The sequence below is a fragment of the Mus musculus genome, chromosome 4, assembly GCF_000001635.26.
Source record: "Mus musculus strain C57BL/6J chromosome 4, GRCm38.p6 C57BL/6J".
In the NCBI taxonomy this organism is placed as follows: domain Eukaryota; kingdom Metazoa; phylum Chordata; class Mammalia; order Rodentia; family Muridae; genus Mus; species Mus musculus.
In genome coordinates, this window is record NC_000070.6 from 65,338,962 (window position 1) to 65,357,710 (window position 18,749).

The window sequence follows — 18,749 nt, forward strand, 5'->3', positions numbered from 1 at the left end:
GATGGGAAGCAGTAGTCACAGGTGAATCAATGGCAGTGTGCTGGGATGAGCCAGTCTCAGACAAGTGATGACATGTTTCTTACACTATTAACTTGAATCAGGGTTCTAGATGGTTGGGAGACAGAGATGAATTGAATACTGATCATGTTTTTAGGGACGTACAGTCTCCTACCATCATAAACACTTTAACAGATACATAATATACTGAGTTGATGATTGGAGTGGGGAAACTCAAATTTGTAGAAGTCATTGAAATTTATAGAACTCATTGAAGGAAATAATTTGCGAACTAGAACATTATAGAATGTGTAGGGGAATTGGGGGAAACAGACAAGTTTAGATCAGGATTATTATTGTTTTCTGCTAGTATGATTTTGACCAAGTTCCTTTGTTATCCTTATTCTCCAGGTGTTGTCATATGAAGTGGGGATAGTCATGGGGACCTCATATGTTTCAGGAAAATGTAGTAAGATACCTGCAAAGGCTTAAGACCATGAGTAGAACTTAATTTCTTTTAGAGGGGCGATTATTAATACACACATTCTTGAGACTATTTTCTACGAATTCTTAATTTTTATGTTTGTAATTCTGAGAGTTTACATAGATTTCTAATTTGTCTGCATATAGTTTATTAAAGAAATATATAACAAGATTTTATTGTCTTAAAGTAAAATGTACCTTCTAATTCAGAAGGAAGAAAGAAAGAAAGAAAGAAAGAAAGGAAAACAAAGAAAGAAAGAAAGAAAGAAAGAGAAAAAGAGAGAGAAAGAAAGAAAGAAAGAAAGAGAAAAAGAGAAATAAAGGGAAAGAAAGACAAGGAGAGAAAGAAAGAAAGAAAGAAAGAAAGAAAGAAAGAAAGAGAAAAAGAGAGAAATAAAGGGAAAGAAAGACAAGGAGAGAAAGAAAGAAAGAAAGAAAGAAAGAAAGAAAGAAAGAAAGAAAGGGAAAGAAAGAGAAAAGAGAGAGAGAGAAAGAAAGAAAGGGAGAGAAGGAGAGAGAGAGAGAAAGAAAGAAAGAAAGAGAAAGAAAGAAAAAGAGAGAAAGAATGAACAAATGATAAAAAAGAAACAAAGAAAGAGAGAAAGAAAGGGAAAGAAGGAGAGAGAGAGAGAGAAAGAAAGAAAGAGAAAGAAAGAAAAAGAGAAAGAGAGAAAGAAAGAAAGGGAAAGAAGGAGAGAGAGAAAGAAAGAAAGAGAAAGAAAGAAAGAAAAAGATAAAGAGAGAAAGAATGAACAAATGAAAAAAGAAACAAAGAAAGAAAGAAAGGGAAAGAAAGAAAGAAAGAAAGAAAGAAAGAAAGAAAGAAAGAAAGAAAGAAAGAAAAGAAAGAAAGGGAAAGAAAGAAAGACAGAGAGAAAGAAAGAAAGAAAGAAAAGAAAGGGAAAGAAAGAAAGAAAGAAAGGGAAAGAAAGAAAGAAAGAAAGAAAGAGTACACTGTGTTTTAATTTTCATACTACAGCAAACAAAATATATTTCTCAGCATAGTCATATTCCAGCAGGGAAAAATATGGCACATAAAAATGTTTATAAATGGTAAAAAGAAAAATGTACCCAAGGGGGTGTTGGGATTGAAAGCCAAGTTGGCTGGTGATGGAGGTTTGTAAGAAGAAGAGAGACTGCCAGACAACCATAGAGGCCTCAGGGAAGTGCTGAGAGCAGTTCCCTCTCATGCCAGGATAATAACATAGCCTTATGTGCTCCCTGCTTCTCTTCTCTTTTACAGCCATTCATGGGAGACAACTACTGTGATGCCATCAACAATCGAGCCTTCTGCAACTATGATGGTGGGGACTGCTGCACCTCCACAGTAAAGACCAAAAAGGTATGCCAATATTACCCTCCTCCTACCTGCTTCCTCCATGGCTCTCCAGCCTGCTCACCAAGGTCTCTTCTACACAGTAGATGACTTGTTGTTGTGGCTGTGTTCTTGTTCTCTCTACAGGCTTACTATCCCTCTAGATTTTTTTTTAATCATTATTTCTTTAGTTAGTAGTGAAGCTGCTATCATATACAGAGTGCTAGCTGGTCTTTGCAAAGGTAATCCTCAAAGCTTAGTGTCAGGTGTAGAGGTAGTTAAATAAAAGACGACACACACTTTAAGAGAATACTGATCAGAGAAGACTAGTCACAGGAGGCTCTACAGTGTGAGTAGTAGCTATGCCAACAATAGCAAGGAAAGGGTCACGGAGATGGTCAGGAAGAGATCATTTAAAGCAAGTGACTATCTTGTAAATTCTAGAGAGAATATATATATATATATTCTAAGTGATGTATCCAAAGCAGAAGGTAAGAAAACACAGGACACTGGCAACTAGAATGTCTATACCCTGTGAGCACTCTAATATTTGTTTTGTTTTTTTACCTGTAGAATAGGAGGACTATGAAGGGCCTTGTCTGTGTGTGGGCAGAGGGTTTGCAGGTGTCATTTTTTCCCTTGGCATTAGGACACACACACACACACACACACACACACACACACACACACACATAGTGGTTCAATTATTTGTACTAAAACAGGAGCATTAGAGCAAGATGCTCATCAGCTACTCCAAAAAGTTCTGCTAACTTACTGAGAAGAGCTAAGACCAGAATTGGGGGCTCCAGTTTTGAAAAGAATGAGACCCTTGGGCACCCAGAGCTTAAAAGCATTCATGTGACAAATGTGGCCATGGAGAAAAAAAAAATGCTTTGGTGCTGGCAGCCATCTCTAACGTGAGACAGAAGGTCTTTCCATCTCAGAGATGATTTTCTCAAATATTCTGTCATAAAGAACTGTAAACTGGGTCACTAGAGAAGAAAAGAATCAAAGTGACAGCCGAGGACTCGGAGATTGTCCCACATAACTCTCCCCATTTCATTACTGGAACATTGAGGCCAGAAAGAGGGTGATTTGTGCCAGATAGTAGAGGAAATGATGCAAGCTTTTTGGCTGACAACCTAAGCCTTCGGCTATTGTAACAACCTTAAGATAGTTGGTTGCTTTACAAAACCTGTCCAGGCCTCACATTTTAGAGACTGCTGAGCACATACTCAAATCAGAGAGTCCTTAATGACTGACCAGTAAGAATGCTGGGGTACTCTGGAATCCAGTCAGTCTCAAGTGTGCAGTATTTTCACAAAATGCCTGGCTTTTTGTGGTTTTGGTTTTGTGCCATTGCTAAAAGACTGAAGATACATGTTTTCTGCCTAATATAGAAGAATAAAAGCAATTTCCTGTTAATAAACTTTATGATTTTTGTCCTAATAATGGAATAATATATATCTCACTCTTTGGGAAGTCCAGAAAGAAAAGAACAGGACAAAATAATCTCTTTCAGCCTGAAGAAAATCATGGTTGCTTTTTGTTTCAAATATTTTTTACTTATTAGACTATTTCACATATTTCTATAATAAAATCTAGTCATTTTTACCCTCACTCCCCCTCTCCCATTGAAACCCTTCCTTCTGAATCGCTCTAGCTCCTACTTTCTAGCCTTCTTTTTGTGTGTGATTTCCTGCCTGAGCATGGGTGAGGGTTATTTACTATAGCAAGGGTAACTTACTAATGGTTATATCACTGAAGAAAATGTCATTCCCCTCCTTTTTTAAAAAACATATTTTCTAAGTATTTAGTTTGTTGTGGTAAATCTCCAATCCAAATATGCCCCGGCAATGAAAACATAATTCAGTTAATATGAATACATGCTGTGTGCCTAGACTGGGCAGATCTACCGCTACACTCATCTTCTACATCCATGAGACCCCTTAGAACTTGTGATTTCTCCAGGCCATGTGCTTCTGCTCTACTTTTTTTCATCTTCCTCCTCCTCTGCATCCTCTCCCTCTTCCATTTTCTCCTTCTTCCATTTTCTCCTACCTTCTGCTCCACATTCCCTTTATCTGCTCAATCATCAACTCTCCTTTATTTTACAAATTAAGATGGGAAGCAGGTTTACAGGAAATCGCCTGAGTGCTGACTCATTCCCTGTTCTCAGCCCCTCACAGGAGAATGGAATTAACATCAAATGTAATTAGCTCCAGGGTTATCCACAACATAAGTTATGTATATCTCTGTATGTATATCACTGCATTCTCAGTTTGGGTTCTAACTTCTGTTTATTTGTCATAGGAAAATTTATACACATAAATGACCTAACATTTCAGGTATATTTTTTGCTATGCTGGTGTTTAATTAGTCGATTGTGATATATAGCATTTGTGCTAAGTAACCATTTATTTTAACTCTTATCTTGAACTTTGGAGGTATGTTCATTTCTTGTTTGTATGTAAGTACTTTCAGAGATACACCTGTTCCTTTACAAAATTATTTCTAGGTCAGAAATTACTGGAATTGAAGATGTAAGCATTTGTAAGTTTCTTGATGTCTGCTTATAGTGAACATAACCTATCATAATTCATATTTTAGCCCATCAGAATAGTCTGTTTTTTTTTTTAAGTAATAAAGGGTATAGTTCTGTTTTAAGTAGAATTTTTTTTAGAATTTCAACACTGATTTAGCTCACAAGTTTGTCAAATGGTACCTCTGATTAAAATGATTTTATACTATTATAATTTATAAACTAAACTATTATAAAACTATTAGGGAGCCTTCTTAAATATATTAGTGTTTTTACAAGAATGTGTTGTGAGGAGGTAAACTGAAGTTCACATGTAGACTCCAAATTGTTATAGTAATTTACTCTCTCTCTCTCTCTCTCTCTCTCTCTCTCTCTCTGTGTGTGTGTGTGTGTGTGTGTGTGTGTGTGTGTGTGTGTGATATCATTTGGTTCTTTGTTCCTGAGTTGGGTGAATCTGCAATAGCTTCACTCTGCAGAGCCCTGTAGTCTGGGATTTTTCCCATTTGTATCTTCTACTTTCTGCTGCTCTATCCTTCTGGATGAAGCAGTATATTGCATGTGTCCAGACTTTCTTTTCCCAGTGAGATGACTGTTCACTGAGCATCTTCTCTGGACCAGACTGTGTACCCACAGTAGGACTAGATGGATACAACTCTTTTTATGCTTGTGAGACTTGTCTGTTAGAGAACCTAATAAGAAGCAGTCACATAGTGACAGCCCATCCAGTTGTCTTTGTGAACAATTCAGGACATGGGGGAGAAAGGTTCCCTGAGGACCTATATTTAGCTCTAAGGGGGAGGAGTGTCCCATTGAAGGTAAATATGGCTCAGGACAGAGTGGTGGGGCTCAGTGACCTACAGGTTTGATTATAGAGACTAAAGGACTTTCTCCAGGCATGTGTGGCATTGTTATAGTTACTCAACCTGTGTTTAACACTTCTCAAAATGTAGATTCCAGAAAGAAGATGGAAAATATCTTACACTAACATCACATGGCCTCCCTTTTAAATTGTCCAAAGTACCTTCTAAATAAGCGTCACGCCTCAACATCTTGAAGCATCTTTTGTATACCCCCAGCTACTCTCTATCGTAGACTGATTTGAAGAGGATGACAGGAAATAAAACAAAACAAAACAAAACAATCCAAGGATAGCAAACATCTACATAAATCACCTCATGTGCCAGACTTTCTCCTGGACTCCCCTGTTGCAGAAATTTGAGAATTCTATGAAGATTACTCTGTATTTCTTTCATCTACACTGACATTCCCTTCTGTATTTATTTTGTAGATATAAAATATTGAGCCAAGACCCTTTTTAATCTCCATGTCAACACTGGCAGGTAATATTATTACCTGTATAGAACAGGCAATCTAACTTGGACTCCAAATAATTATTAGGTTTGCCCAAGTTCATTTGACCAATGATTGGCAAAGTCTAAATTCAAATCAAGTTCTGTCTGACTCACAAGTCTTACTCTTTCTTCTGCACAGGCTGAGACTCAGAAGTCGAAAGTACCTGTGAATAGGGCCTTGTTCTCCCTGCACCTGGGCATGGCTCTCTCAGTTTAGGCTACAGACGTTTTATGGTGTTCCAAGACTGCCAGGGAACCTGGGTGGGGGACCCTCCCTGTGTCACATGAAAGCAGCTAGCCCACAAGCAGTGTTGCCTAGGTAGTCCCTGACATCCCAGAATGCCCAAGTTAGGGGTTATTCTGTATATACATGGGACAGGAGAAAGTTCTGTTTCTTTCTCCAGCTTCCCCAGTTAGGAACCTCTTACTGGAAAGGAGAGGCTTTCTTGATTTTGTGTTCCTGACATTATTTTTTATGTCTCTTTCATTATCATCCATACCCTTGGACCCTATCCCTTTCCCTGATCACCCAGTTTTGTACACAGAAACTGATCCACAAGGCAGGGTTGCTACAAACAGAAGCATGTGCCTCCTGACCACTTACTATGCAATGAATTGTGGTAGGAATCTCTTGTGCATGCTGTTTCTAGAACTGTCCACAGAGGAAGAAAACAGACTCAGTCAGGTCAAATATGAGGACAAGGTGACAGAGATGTATGTGGGATTAGGATCCCCCACATCTAGAGAAGTATTTACAGACAGTTGCCTCATTGTCACACATAGTAGTAACTGCTTTTGTCTGGTATTTCACTTCACCAGTTGTAGATGTTGATGAAACTTGGACTTAGAAAGTCTCACATCATCCAGGCAGTAATGATCAGATTTGAGATACAGATCGATGGTATTTTATAAACATGCCACCTCTAACCTTTATGACCATTATTCAATGGGCTAGTGACTTGTCAAAGCATCGTGCATTTTAAGTTGTAGCAAGTGTCTTCCTTTATACATATCTGTACACTGTAGGCCCATGGTTAAGATAGACTTCCCTAGAACTAGGTCTTTCCAGTTACTTGGCTCAGTGTGACATCCATGAACTTTTTCTGGTCTTCCTCCTCTATCTGTGTATATACCAGCCTTTTCCAGCATCCACTGTGTAGTATATCCTGGGCCAGGTTGGCATACAAAGCAATATTGGAAACTTTGATAGCAGGACTTATCCAACTTCCCACCCAGACACTTGCCTTGTAGCATGAGGTATGCAGGAATGGGTAGGTAGGCCTCCTCTTCTTAATATGTTGGCTTATTATTCTTGTTGGAGTCACAAGCCTTGATGCAAAGCAGCTGTCCATGATGGCTGCTCTCATTCTTATAAAAATGTAATAATCTTAGTAAGAGAATTTTAGTAAGTTAATGTGTTGGTGATAATATAGCAAATGAGATGTATGAACAAAGATGTCTAGAATCTGTTACACAGCAGGTGAGACATTACACTTTCATAAGGCCTTAGGTGAGAGGTTTCAGACAGGAGTAGACACAGGTTGACAGGAAGATAGAGTGTCTTTGGCAGAGGTCACTGAGTATACAAGAACCCAGATACCAACTAGGGAAAGTGTGAAGGAAGTCACATCTTGCTTTATAAAGGCAGATAAGAGCACAGAGGAAAAAGAAAGAAGCCTAGAGAGATGAGGGTTTTACAGCTTAAGCCAGTGTGTCTGATCATTCTCCAAAGGTAATGGGGAAGCTCAGCAAGGATTACAAAGCATTGCACCAGCTTAGAGGAGCCAAGAATATTCCTTAGAAGGCTGGTATGCCAAACTGAATGGGTTAGTAGACGAAAACAAGCAGCTAGCCAATCAGAGCATCCCAACCATTAGGTGGCTGATGATCACAGATACCAAAGGTGTTTCTCTCCCCCTCCCATTCAAGGTTGGCCATGACATGTTCATGTGGATCAGACACAGAAAGGACTTATAATTTGTTCCTGTGAGGGAATCTAATTATGGTCTCTCAAAAAGTTACTTTCGCTGTCACTGCTATCAATATCATCCATCACCTCCGTCATCTTCATCATGTCACTATCAATGCCACTGTTGACACAACCAATATCACCATCACCATGCCCAGGAACATTATGATCATTATCACTATCATTTAATAAACACATATTTTGTGGCATCCATTGTGCTGATTTCCTGGATTTCATACTTTAGGGGAAGAAATTCCCTTGATATGATTATTATTGCCTCCATTTTTATTGAAAGAGAAACTGGAGCTCAGAAAAGGAAGTGGTTTGTTTGAGAGCATACCTTAAGTCTATTACAGGGCAAAAGCTCCAATCTAAGTTCTCCTTCCATCTCTACCAGTACCTTTCCTCCTTATACCTATGGACATTTTATCAAGCATGAATAATTTACCCACACTTGAGCACTCTACTCTATCCATTCATTGTGTTGTATCAGGCACTGTACCCATCTCACCCCCAAGAACTATATTGTTTGTATGTGTCATGTCTTTATCTACTTGGCTTGTTAACTATTTATATGTACACTGTACAGTCCTTGAGATTGAGGGAAATACAGTGACTAACACAAGGTACCACAGTGTAAGTACCTTGCTATGGGGCAGCAGAATTAAATCTTTCAGTCTGTCAATGAAAGATACCTCTCAGACTGTTAACAAAGGATACCTCTTGTTTCCTTAACACACACACACACACACACACACACACACACACACACACACACACATCATATTTTGCCCACTACCTCCCTGTTGAGTATGAGTCAGAATCTAGCCCTTGACTGTCTCCCAGATTGAGACAAGAGCCACAGCCAGAGATTTGTGGTACATTTGCCCAAGCTGCATGTCTAAGCCATTCACACCCATGGATGAATGGGCACCTGACCCAGATGGAGAAAACCCAGGTCTGAGCACCATCCTCTAGCCAAGAAGAAAAGAGAGAGAATCCTCCCTTGACTCATTGATTCAAGTCTTGTTAATGGAGCCTGGCATGAGACAACATAGCTACATGGTTATTGGGCATCTTCAAATATTATCTGGTCACCATGGTGTGTGGCAGGTTTTCAAGAGAGGCAGCAAAGAATGGACTCTAGATAGGGTTTCAGAAACTGGAAATCAGGCTTGTAGTTCTTACTATATTGAACTGTGATTCTTGTCCTTAGTCCTAGGGATCTTTTTCATTGAGATGAGTTTTGACTCCTGTTCTTGCTTTTTGGGGGACATGGACATGGTACTGAGAAATGATGATAAACACAGATGCATGTTCCTGGCCACCTGCCAGCTAGTGACTCACTTCTTTGCATCTTAGTTTCCTCTAAGGTATAAGACAGGGATAGTAAGAATAGCTACCTTATTAGGGTTGCTGGGAAGCAAAGAATGAGATAATGCATGTTGAGAGTAGCTCAGGGCTAGGTTCATCATAAGGAACAAAGGTCTAAGAGCTGGTTTGGAGAGGAGCTGATTTCATTGACTCTCACCAGAACATTGTGGAAACTTTATGAAGCTATCATCTCTCAGCTGGAGCCTATAACTGAATTCAAAGCTTCTACCATGATCTCATTAATATACCTACATTTAAAGAGCACTATAGACACAAAAAGGTGTTGGATTCCCTTTAGAACCCAAGCCTTCTCTACATTTATCATGTTCTAATTACATTCCCTAATGTTTACGTTCAGATGTACCTGTTTAAGAAATGTTAAAACTTCCAAGGTTGGCCTTGCTAGGATGGAGATTAGAAGATTTATAAGCAGACTATAGTGAGAATTATCTGTTTCCAGAGCTCTGCCTGCCAATGACTTTGGAGAAGTTAATGAAACTAAAGAGGGTAGGAAAAAAAAAAAACCAAGCAAGACAGAGTTTGTTCGTAAAATTCTTTGTTTCTGGTTTCTAGGCAAAAGGTATGGGTAACCCAGTGGGAGAAATCTTGCCTAGCCTGTATAAGACCCTAGACTTAATGAAACACACACACACACACACACACACACACACACACATACACACACACACACACACATGAGCTACATTCATTACCTTTTTTTTTTTTTTTTTCTGGATAAGGTTTGCTTTCCAGTTTTTTCCTACTGAGAAATATTTTCAGCCATAGTGGATGATAGGTCATCAATGCTTACTCTACAAATCAGGAAAGTCCATGATGTGTGCTAGTTATCTGCTTGTGCATCCATGAGCGCATCTACTGATGATTCTACTAAAGGCCATCACTTGGCTAAGATTAATTTCAGCACTAGCCCCTCCTCTTTCCAGACTGAGCAGACGCACAAGTGAGAAGCAATTCTGTGTGGAAGGAGTGTAAAAATAATATGCTCTGATATCCTAAGACCAAAGAATAGGGGTATGAGACTTGAGATAAGACATGTGGAAGGACAGTTAGGACAGAGAAAACTGAAAAGCTAAAGACTTAAATATGGGAAAATATTTGGATTGTTTAAAAACTCTGTAAGTGAATACACCACAGGGCAGGTGGGAGAAAAGGGGCAGGTGAGGTCTGAGAATTATGTAGTCCTCAGATGACATCAGGCCTTAAGCTTAAGGTGGAGTTATTAAATTTTCTTCTAAGAGACAGAATTTGCTAAATACTCGGATGTGTGGGACACAGGTATGAAGTTGCCCTGACCAAACAGAGCTCAGTGGGAAAGAGTTACCAGGAGAGTGTAGAGAAGCCAGTAAAGGTTAACTGGAAAGTTTTAAGGACAGAATTTGAGTGAGGTCAGGAGAAAGGGTTGAGTGAGGGATGGACAAGTTTAAGACAATGTCTGGATGGAGTTGGGAAGAAGGTGAGAAGAGGCTGGGAAGATGGTGGCATATGTGAGTGAAAAGGCTGTCTCTGTATGTCTTATTCCTCAATGACCATACCCTACAAGTTGGGCCATGTTCTGGGGAATTCTGTGTGGTTCCTTACATGAGATATTGATTTTTTAAATCTCAGTTTCATACATGTTGAAACTATGGACTGTGGCAGAGAAAGAATTTGCCCAAACTGTTTAGTAAGCATGAAGCAAAGACATGTAGTCCAGGCCTTTGGGCTGTCATCATGGTCCTCTCCAGACTAGGTCAGCAATTGGAGCTTGTCTCAGATCCTTATTTACTTTCTCCACCAGGAGAAAGAGATTTCTCTTTGTATATTTTCCAGTTCTAACATCCTTCTGAAGATGAAGAGGGTGTGGAAAATAAGTCTGAAAAATACTCTAGGAAGAATTTTTGAAAATGTTTTGTTTTGTTTTGCTGTTTGTTTTGTTTTGCTGCAAATTCTTAGAGGATAGGATGTAAATACAAAGAAGGAAAAGGATGTGAATGTAAAGATAAAACCAGGTGCTCAGTAGGGAAAGACTGAAACTGACTAGCACCAAGCCTGTTTAATTGAAATGTAAAATGAAGAGATATCTTAGACATGGGAGGGGCCACGGGGCAAATAAAGAATAACTCACTCTTTCTTTGGCTTAGACTCTAAGAAAACAATTCTGAACAATACTGACTCAATATATCTCAGTATCAAAGAATTATATTAATTTATTAATTAATTGCACTAATTAATATAAGATGTGTTGGTGTATGTGTAATATATGTACATGAATATATGTCTGTAAAATTGATAACTTATTTTATCAGGCCCCATGCTAGATATTTTTCATTAGCTATTTCATATATGCCTTATCACAGTGTTAGAAGATACAAGGATGTATTTCCACTGTTCTTATTTAATGAATGAGTTTGCTAAGACTTCAGAAATTGTCACATATTCAATGTTCCCCTGAGATAGGTGAGAAAGAGAGGCTAAGGTTAATACTTAAATTTAAATTATTGAAAATATTTCAAGTTGGAGAGTGGTTGATAGTTATGGAGGAGAGAGAGAGAGAGAATATTAGTTCACAAGTACGTGATAATAAGGGAGAGAAAGATGCTCTCAGAGACAATTGTGAGCACTTGGAGACGAATGAGGTCATTAAATCCATCTGCGCAGATGGGGGACCCTCTGGGGAAAGTTATAAGCAAATGTCATGATGCAATACGGTGCAATCGACTTGTGTTAGTTCAGGCTGGGACTCCAGCAGGGACTGCTCTGCGATCTGTGGAAAGATGGATCATGTGCCGGATGGGGAAGACACTTGCTCTGTTGGGCTTTTCCTACCACTTTCTAGAAAGGCCAGCCAGCCCAAGGTCACAGAACACATGAAGGGATGGACTGGAAATGGAACTTTGGTCTCACACTTTTTCTTATGCTAAAATATGTTTCCAAAAAGAGTCCTCCCAACAAATTTAATTAGAACTTTTATGTAAAATGCCCCTTGCTCAGGACTTCAGGCCCCATCCAAGGTCATGCAAAATTGTTTTATACACTCTTTTGATTTCATTTTTCTCCACAAATCAAATATACCACTATGTATAGAAAGTTTTGTTCTTTAAAATGGCATTTTCACATCCTTTAATTTGTTCATCACAGAAGTTTTATTTGTTAGATAATCCATTGTACAGTCACCCTAAGAGACTGCATTAGTACTCATTATTTTTACCCATGTTGCTCAGCCCATGGAGTTTACTCAGTTCCTTCTAAGGTGCAGACATGAGTAGTTTGCCAAACTTTAAGAAGGAGATGGATCATTTACTTTAAGGAAAGAGTCCCTTTTATTGGTTTCAATTTCATCCTTGGTAAAATGTTGATTAGTATATAGTTGCAAAAGGGAAAAAGAATCAGTATTTTCCTATCTGAAAAGCCCATTCCCTGACAGAGGTACTTCTTTAAATGTAATCTGCTATGATAATAACCCTTGTATTAAGGGGAAAGGTTATTGTAATGCTATCAAAAAGTAGAACTGTGAATTGAACTGGAATATATTTTTCAAATCTAGTGACTGCCCCTTTCCTTCTTATCACCTCTCTGAAAATCAGACCGAAGCATCTGATTCATTCTTGATTTTTATCTCTGCAGGTCACTCCCTTTCCTATGTCCTGTGACCTACAAAATGACTGCGCCTGTCGAGACCCTGAGGCCCAAGAACACAACCGGAAAGATCTTCGGGGATATAGCCATGGCTAAGGAAAGACAGGTGTCAAAGATTTCCCAATGCCAGGACCCGCATCCCTCTGGTATTGATTTCACAGTCTGCTGCTCAATGAAATGGCCTCTCCACACCAGGGATCCTTAGCACCCAACCGGTCTGCCTTTAATTTCACCCAGGAAGGACCAACTGTGGGGCAATGAACTGAATCTCACCATGTTGAATGATGGAGTGGAATACTATCCTGTAGTCTAAGATGGATTGAACACACGGCATGTAGACCCAGAGCCTCTAAAAATTCTTTCCATTTCTCAAATGACCATAGCCCAAAAGAACAACAAAACGGTGTGTGTATCAAGGAGTATGCACATCTGTGGTTAGTACACAGGCATGCATGCACACCCATGCCAATGTCTGTGTGAGGGCAGAAAACAACTGGAAAAAAAAAAAGAACAAAATCCAAAAAATTCAATCTTTCATTTTCCAAGCTCCCAAGGAACACTGTCTTTGGGAGAAGTGGTTTATAGAAATTAAGACCAAGTACTGAAAAGCCAATACATCTCAGATTCTAAGGCTCAGAATATTGTGTAGTGCTTTGGGACTGGAAGTGAAATGGCTGTAATCACCAACCTTCTAGGGAACTAGGGCTTCCTAAATGGTAAATATTCCAAGGTGTGCAAAGCTCCCCAATTTTTTTGCTGCCATGGGGGTTTTGTTCCAACACCAGGGTGCAAGGTTGAGCTGGAAATGGCTTAGGACTGCAGAATTAAGGTATTCTATCAGCTCCCTGCTTGAGGCTTGAGGTCTTCATACCCCTTCCAGATTCCACCCATTTTCCAGATCTGACCTTGGGACCACATTTGCTGCTACTCTTCCTGCTGCTCTGTCCAATACATTGAGTGCCCTAAGATGGTAGAACTAGGTTACAACAAACTCCATATAACCAAGTAGACTGCCTCAAAAGTGATTCATATTTTCCCACAGTTCCTCACTTCTTGCCCATCTATAAGAAAAAAATATCCTTCATGGGCTTAAGTCTTTCATGAGTAGACTTCTCATTCTGGGAAAGAGTTGAGGGATGCCAGATGCTGGAGCCCTTCTGGAAAGTCCAGAATATCTAATCCAGTGTTGGATTTTCTAATCAAGTGGAACAGTGTTAAACTTGGAAATGCTGGAGCTACCCAGAGACTGTTGGAATAGCAAGGACTTAAGTTATTGTCCTTATCCCAGTCTTCCTAGCTCTCTAGGCTAGAAGAAGCTTTGGTCTTGAGACTCCCACTATTACTCCAAGCAGATAGAGTTGTGAAACATCTTGGACATTGGCGATGTCGACTGTATACTAGAAGAACATGGAAGGGAAGCCCTGGAGATCCAGACTGAGTACCCAACATAGTCATCATATTTTCCACATAATCTTTCAGATGTTAGGACATCTTTCCACATTCATTGTTGGACATCACTCCTTCCCCTCCCATATTTAGTCTTTAAATGTTAAGAGGAAATGAGTCAACTGTACATGGAAGCCAGCAATATATGCAGGGCCTTTTTTCCTGCCTCTTTTCATACCTATGTATATACTCTGAATTAATATGGGAAGAGTTAACACAGGATGATGTGGATAGAATAGCTAACTTTGACATAATTTATGAAAGGTGGGGCAGGGAAGCAATGATATGGAGGATCTAAATGAATTATATAACAGAAAGATGAATAGTACATCAACTGATCGCAAGTCTAGTGGAGATAACCAACCAATAAAACAAAGTCTGGAACAGAATGCAAAATGCCAGCCCATGTGTAAGCCACACTGCATCTAAGGCATTAATTGTTCAACTATCACATCCCTTTATCTACTAGGACCAACAGTAACTTAGCCAACTGTGTTTTCATATTATGACCAATAGCTTTTTCCTACTGATCAAGAACATTTTAAAAGGTAGCTATTGACCATCTGTGGTCCATAATATCAGGAAATGTACCAAGATGGTTTTGCACTGGTACCCACAATTATGGATATAAGTGCTTATATTATGCAGCTTGTCCTGTCCTTTAGCTTCTGGGGTTGAAGTCTAGAGTGGAGAAGTGGCCACTAACACAATGGTCAAGCACTTTGGTTCCTCCAAAAGCATATCTCATAGTGCATTTCCCCCTGGGATTTCTTGGACCAATCTTTATCAAAATATAAGAACAATTTTTTTTCTAGTAGCTGGCCCAATTATGATCATCTCTCCAAGATCCTCAAACTTTTGTCAAGCCTTCAGATTCCTCTTTTGCTCTGATGTGCTGTGTCAGCTTAGAAGGGACAAGCAAAAGAGTGGTGACAGGGCCATCCTTCCAGATAAGTAATCCAGAAACCTCCAAAGACCCAAAGATGACATTATCAATAGAAGAGTTGTAGAAACTAAGAAAGACCACAAGAATTTCTCCCAGTCATTCCTCATCCAAACCCTGTTGTCGATGTCACTGTCATCTGCTCTTATCCTTTCCAGCTGGGCAAAGATTCCCGGAGGCTGGCTCCTCTGTTAAGATTCATAGGCTGAAATGGGGGCGGGTGGGGGGAGCTTTCCAGGAAGAGTCCCATCCAGTTTTCTTCTCACCGCCATTCAAGCCTGTTATGAACAAATTCATATTTGCTGAGCCTAATAGATAAAAGAGGCTACCCAATTGGTAGCCTGCCTCATGCCCACAAGGGATGTGTAATTCATAAGGTCTTCTCAGACCTTAGTGCAGGACAGTCAGCTGTATTTTTTCAATGCACTGATTCCCAGTTTCATTTTCTTCCTGAGAATAAACTCCTTGTCTCATCTCCTCAGTCATCTGTTTTGGACAATGGGATAATCAGGAGGAGGCGGGTCTGAAGCACTATTGTACATCCACAGCTTAAGGGGCTCTAAAGTACTTGGGAGTTCTGCAGCTGAAGCAGTATGTCTGTTAGCAGCAAGGAAGCAACGAGGAGATGGACAGTTCTCTGAGCCCCATCTGGGGAACTGTTCCAAACCGCAACACACTGTCTGCCCGGAGGACTTGCATTACCCCCTAGATTTTGTGCCAACAGCCTCATGAGGGAAGTCAGTCAGTCCTTGGGAAGTCAGTGTGGGTAGGTGAGGTGGGGTGTAAAGCAAAGGAGAGATTAACAGTCTTAAATAGCAGGCCTTTGCAGAAGGAGGGAATCAGCTGCTGCTCTTGGCCTTAGCACACTGGACCTCTGCCGAGACTTTTCTGTCTCATTCCCACATTGGCCAATGCTTAAATGCTATTTGTTGAAAATAATTCTTTGGGACAGATTTCAGCTACCTCCCTTCCAGGTTTGATTTAACTTGGTTGTAACTGTCAATTTGTTAAAGGTCTTACCTGTGTGGATTTTTTTAAAAGAAATAAATAGAAAAAGACACGAAAGAAAAGAAAAGAACAGGAAGGAGAGCATGTTAACCGTTTCAGTGTGTGTATGTGTGTGTGTGTGTATCTCTGTGTCTTTATGTGTGTGTGTGTGTGTGTGTGTGATTTCTTTTTTTCTGAAACTACTTCAAGTGAGAAAATAAATAGAAGGAATTGAAGGTGACAAAGCTGTAAAGACTGAAATTAATAGGAGACAAAGTGATTACAAGGGACTGAAATGCATGGTGAAAACCTAAGAATATAAGCCCTATTTTTATGCTTCCTTGAGGACACTATTCTATAACTGAGTAGGTAGAGATGACATAGAGATTTCTCTAGAAGACTTAGAGTGGGATTCTATGGCATTGACTAACATTTGCTGAACATTGTGGTAGGTCCAGGAAGTAAGGCATTTTTGCCCTTGAGTTATTGTTAGCTAAGCATTGGTTCATTTCTTTAGTGACTGTCCATGGTAGAGGGGATGAAGGAGAGTTTCATATTGATTTTTACCAAATATTAAGGAAAGAAACTGGGTCTCTTTGTCGTTTTTACACTATAAGATATTTTTGTTTGCCAGTATGGCACTCAGAACCACGCTGCACAGCTCTGTTCTTAAGAAGCTGCTTCATGACCATGCAGGGGACCCCGTTGAATACTGAGAAAGAAGACAAACCAAGCAAACAACTAAATAGAGAACAAGTTTTCTGAAACACCTCCTTTTGTGATTCATTCAAGTTTTTCTAAATTCCTAGCTATCATTTCCTCTGTAAAAACAATGTAATAATGGTCAAGATAGAAGTTGATGTAGGTGGCACAAAGCTCCAGAATGCTTTTCTCCAGCCTTCAATTTACTCAGTGATCTTGGAGAAGTCATCAAATTGCCTCCATATTTGCCTCAGTTTCTCTTGCTGAAAAATGGGGATACAACTAGTTACCTACCTCACAGTGGGAGGGTCATGAGGCCCTGAGGATACTAAACGGACTGTCCAATCTGTAGAAGACACTACACAGCCTGAGGCAAAGGTCATAGGGTTCTTTCTTTCTTTCTTTCTTTCTTTCTTTCTTTCTTTCTTTCTTTCTTTCTTTCTTTCTTTCTTTCTTTTATTTCATAAAATGCACAGGCTCATTGCCCTTTTCAGAGACAGGGAGTGCTTGATCAACATTTCATGGCACAAAGCTGGAAGGCCTGGGTTACAATCCACCTTAATGAGTGTACTGGGGAATATTTACTCTTCAGATAAGTTTCCCCTGTGTTATTCTAGCTTTTACCAATTCAATGATTTAATCAAAATTCAATGGCTTCCTACAGTGTAAAAGTCAGTCTACTGTCATCTAGTTAATATTGGGGGGCACGTTTCCAATTTACAGAGTAAGAGGGTCTGGCATCTCTTCTCCAGTAGAATCCTCACTTCTCAGACTTAGTTTCCACATAATCTGGTTCATTAAGAGAAGAGATAACATTCTGAGTGCAAGTTGGGCTTCTTAAACTTCACACCAGCAGCCAGTGAGGAGAACTTTGAACAATTATTGAGTTGCTTTCTTGGGTCTCTATAATCAATAACCTATCTGCAGATATCTATCTATATAAAGATATTATATATAAATAAAAATTTACATATATATGCACATGTATATATAGCTGTACATATATGTGTGTATATATATACTTAAATGTAATATTTACAAAACTGTGATCTCGTCTAGAGAAAATGTATTCATATTACAAACTGCTCTTCCATATTTATGTATCATATTATACCTTTTTATTACTGTCATAATTATTGAGGGTATTTCTAATTATTATGATGTTAGAATCTGTTTAGCACCTTCTGGAAGCAATCAAAAATATGATTTTTCATTGAAGTGCTTAGAATCTGTTCTCATGAGAAATCTACTGGTCTACTGTAAAACAAACAAACAAAAATTTTAAAAAAATGAAAGAAAGGAAGAAAGAAGGAAACAAAAGAGAGAGAGAGAGAGAGAAAAGAAAGATTAAAGTAAAGTAAACAGCAAAAACTAAATACAACCCTGTTCTTCTTCCTGTACCTCATGCGCAGAAATGTGCTGCTCTTGTTTTGGGTTATTTTTCCTGTTCATGTGTTTTTATGGATCTAAGTTAAGTCTTTCAGCAATATATAAAAATGTAAATAGTTAACTTTATTTATTAAGAATGTCATCTTTTTAAATTTATATTTACACGATGGTTCATCTAATTTATTTTTTCTATACGGTTTAAAATACTCAAACATATTTTTCTGTTCATGGTATTTTTTATGCTCTTCTCATGGATTTGTGTTTCCATACTGTTTTCTCTGGTCTCAATTACAGGTTAGATCTGACACACACACATATACACAAATAATGTCAAAGACGAATATTTTGCCACTGTTGATTACTATACCTTAAAGTTCTATATTATGAAAATATATAATAGCTTGTCTGCTTCAGCATGTTGTTGTGTGGTTTTTGACTGTTATAGTCATATAGAATGGTCACGCGCGTACTCACACAAACACACTCACACACACATGCAAACATACCCATGAAATAACCTAAAAGGAAACGTGAGCTTATAATAAAAAAATTCAATAAAAAGCATGAAATTGAATTCAATATATATCAAGTGCTCTATATAATTCCTGAAAAGT

At 38.9% G+C, this 18,749-nt stretch overlaps 1 protein-coding gene across 1 annotated transcript in view; it reads left to right on the forward strand.

The window, feature by feature from the left end:
- Pappa (pregnancy-associated plasma protein A) overlaps positions 1-18,548 on the forward strand; it is a 233,336-nt gene extending 214,788 nt beyond the window's left edge. Inside the window, exons 21-22 of the mRNA NM_021362.1 lie at positions 1,724-1,822; positions 12,657-18,548. Of these exons, the coding sequence (NP_067337.1) occupies positions 1,724-1,822; positions 12,657-12,764 (207 nt within the window). The 3' untranslated portion in view covers positions 12,765-18,548. The remainder of the gene's footprint in view (positions 1-1,723; positions 1,823-12,656) is intronic.
- Positions 18,549-18,749: the final 201 nt, after the last annotated feature.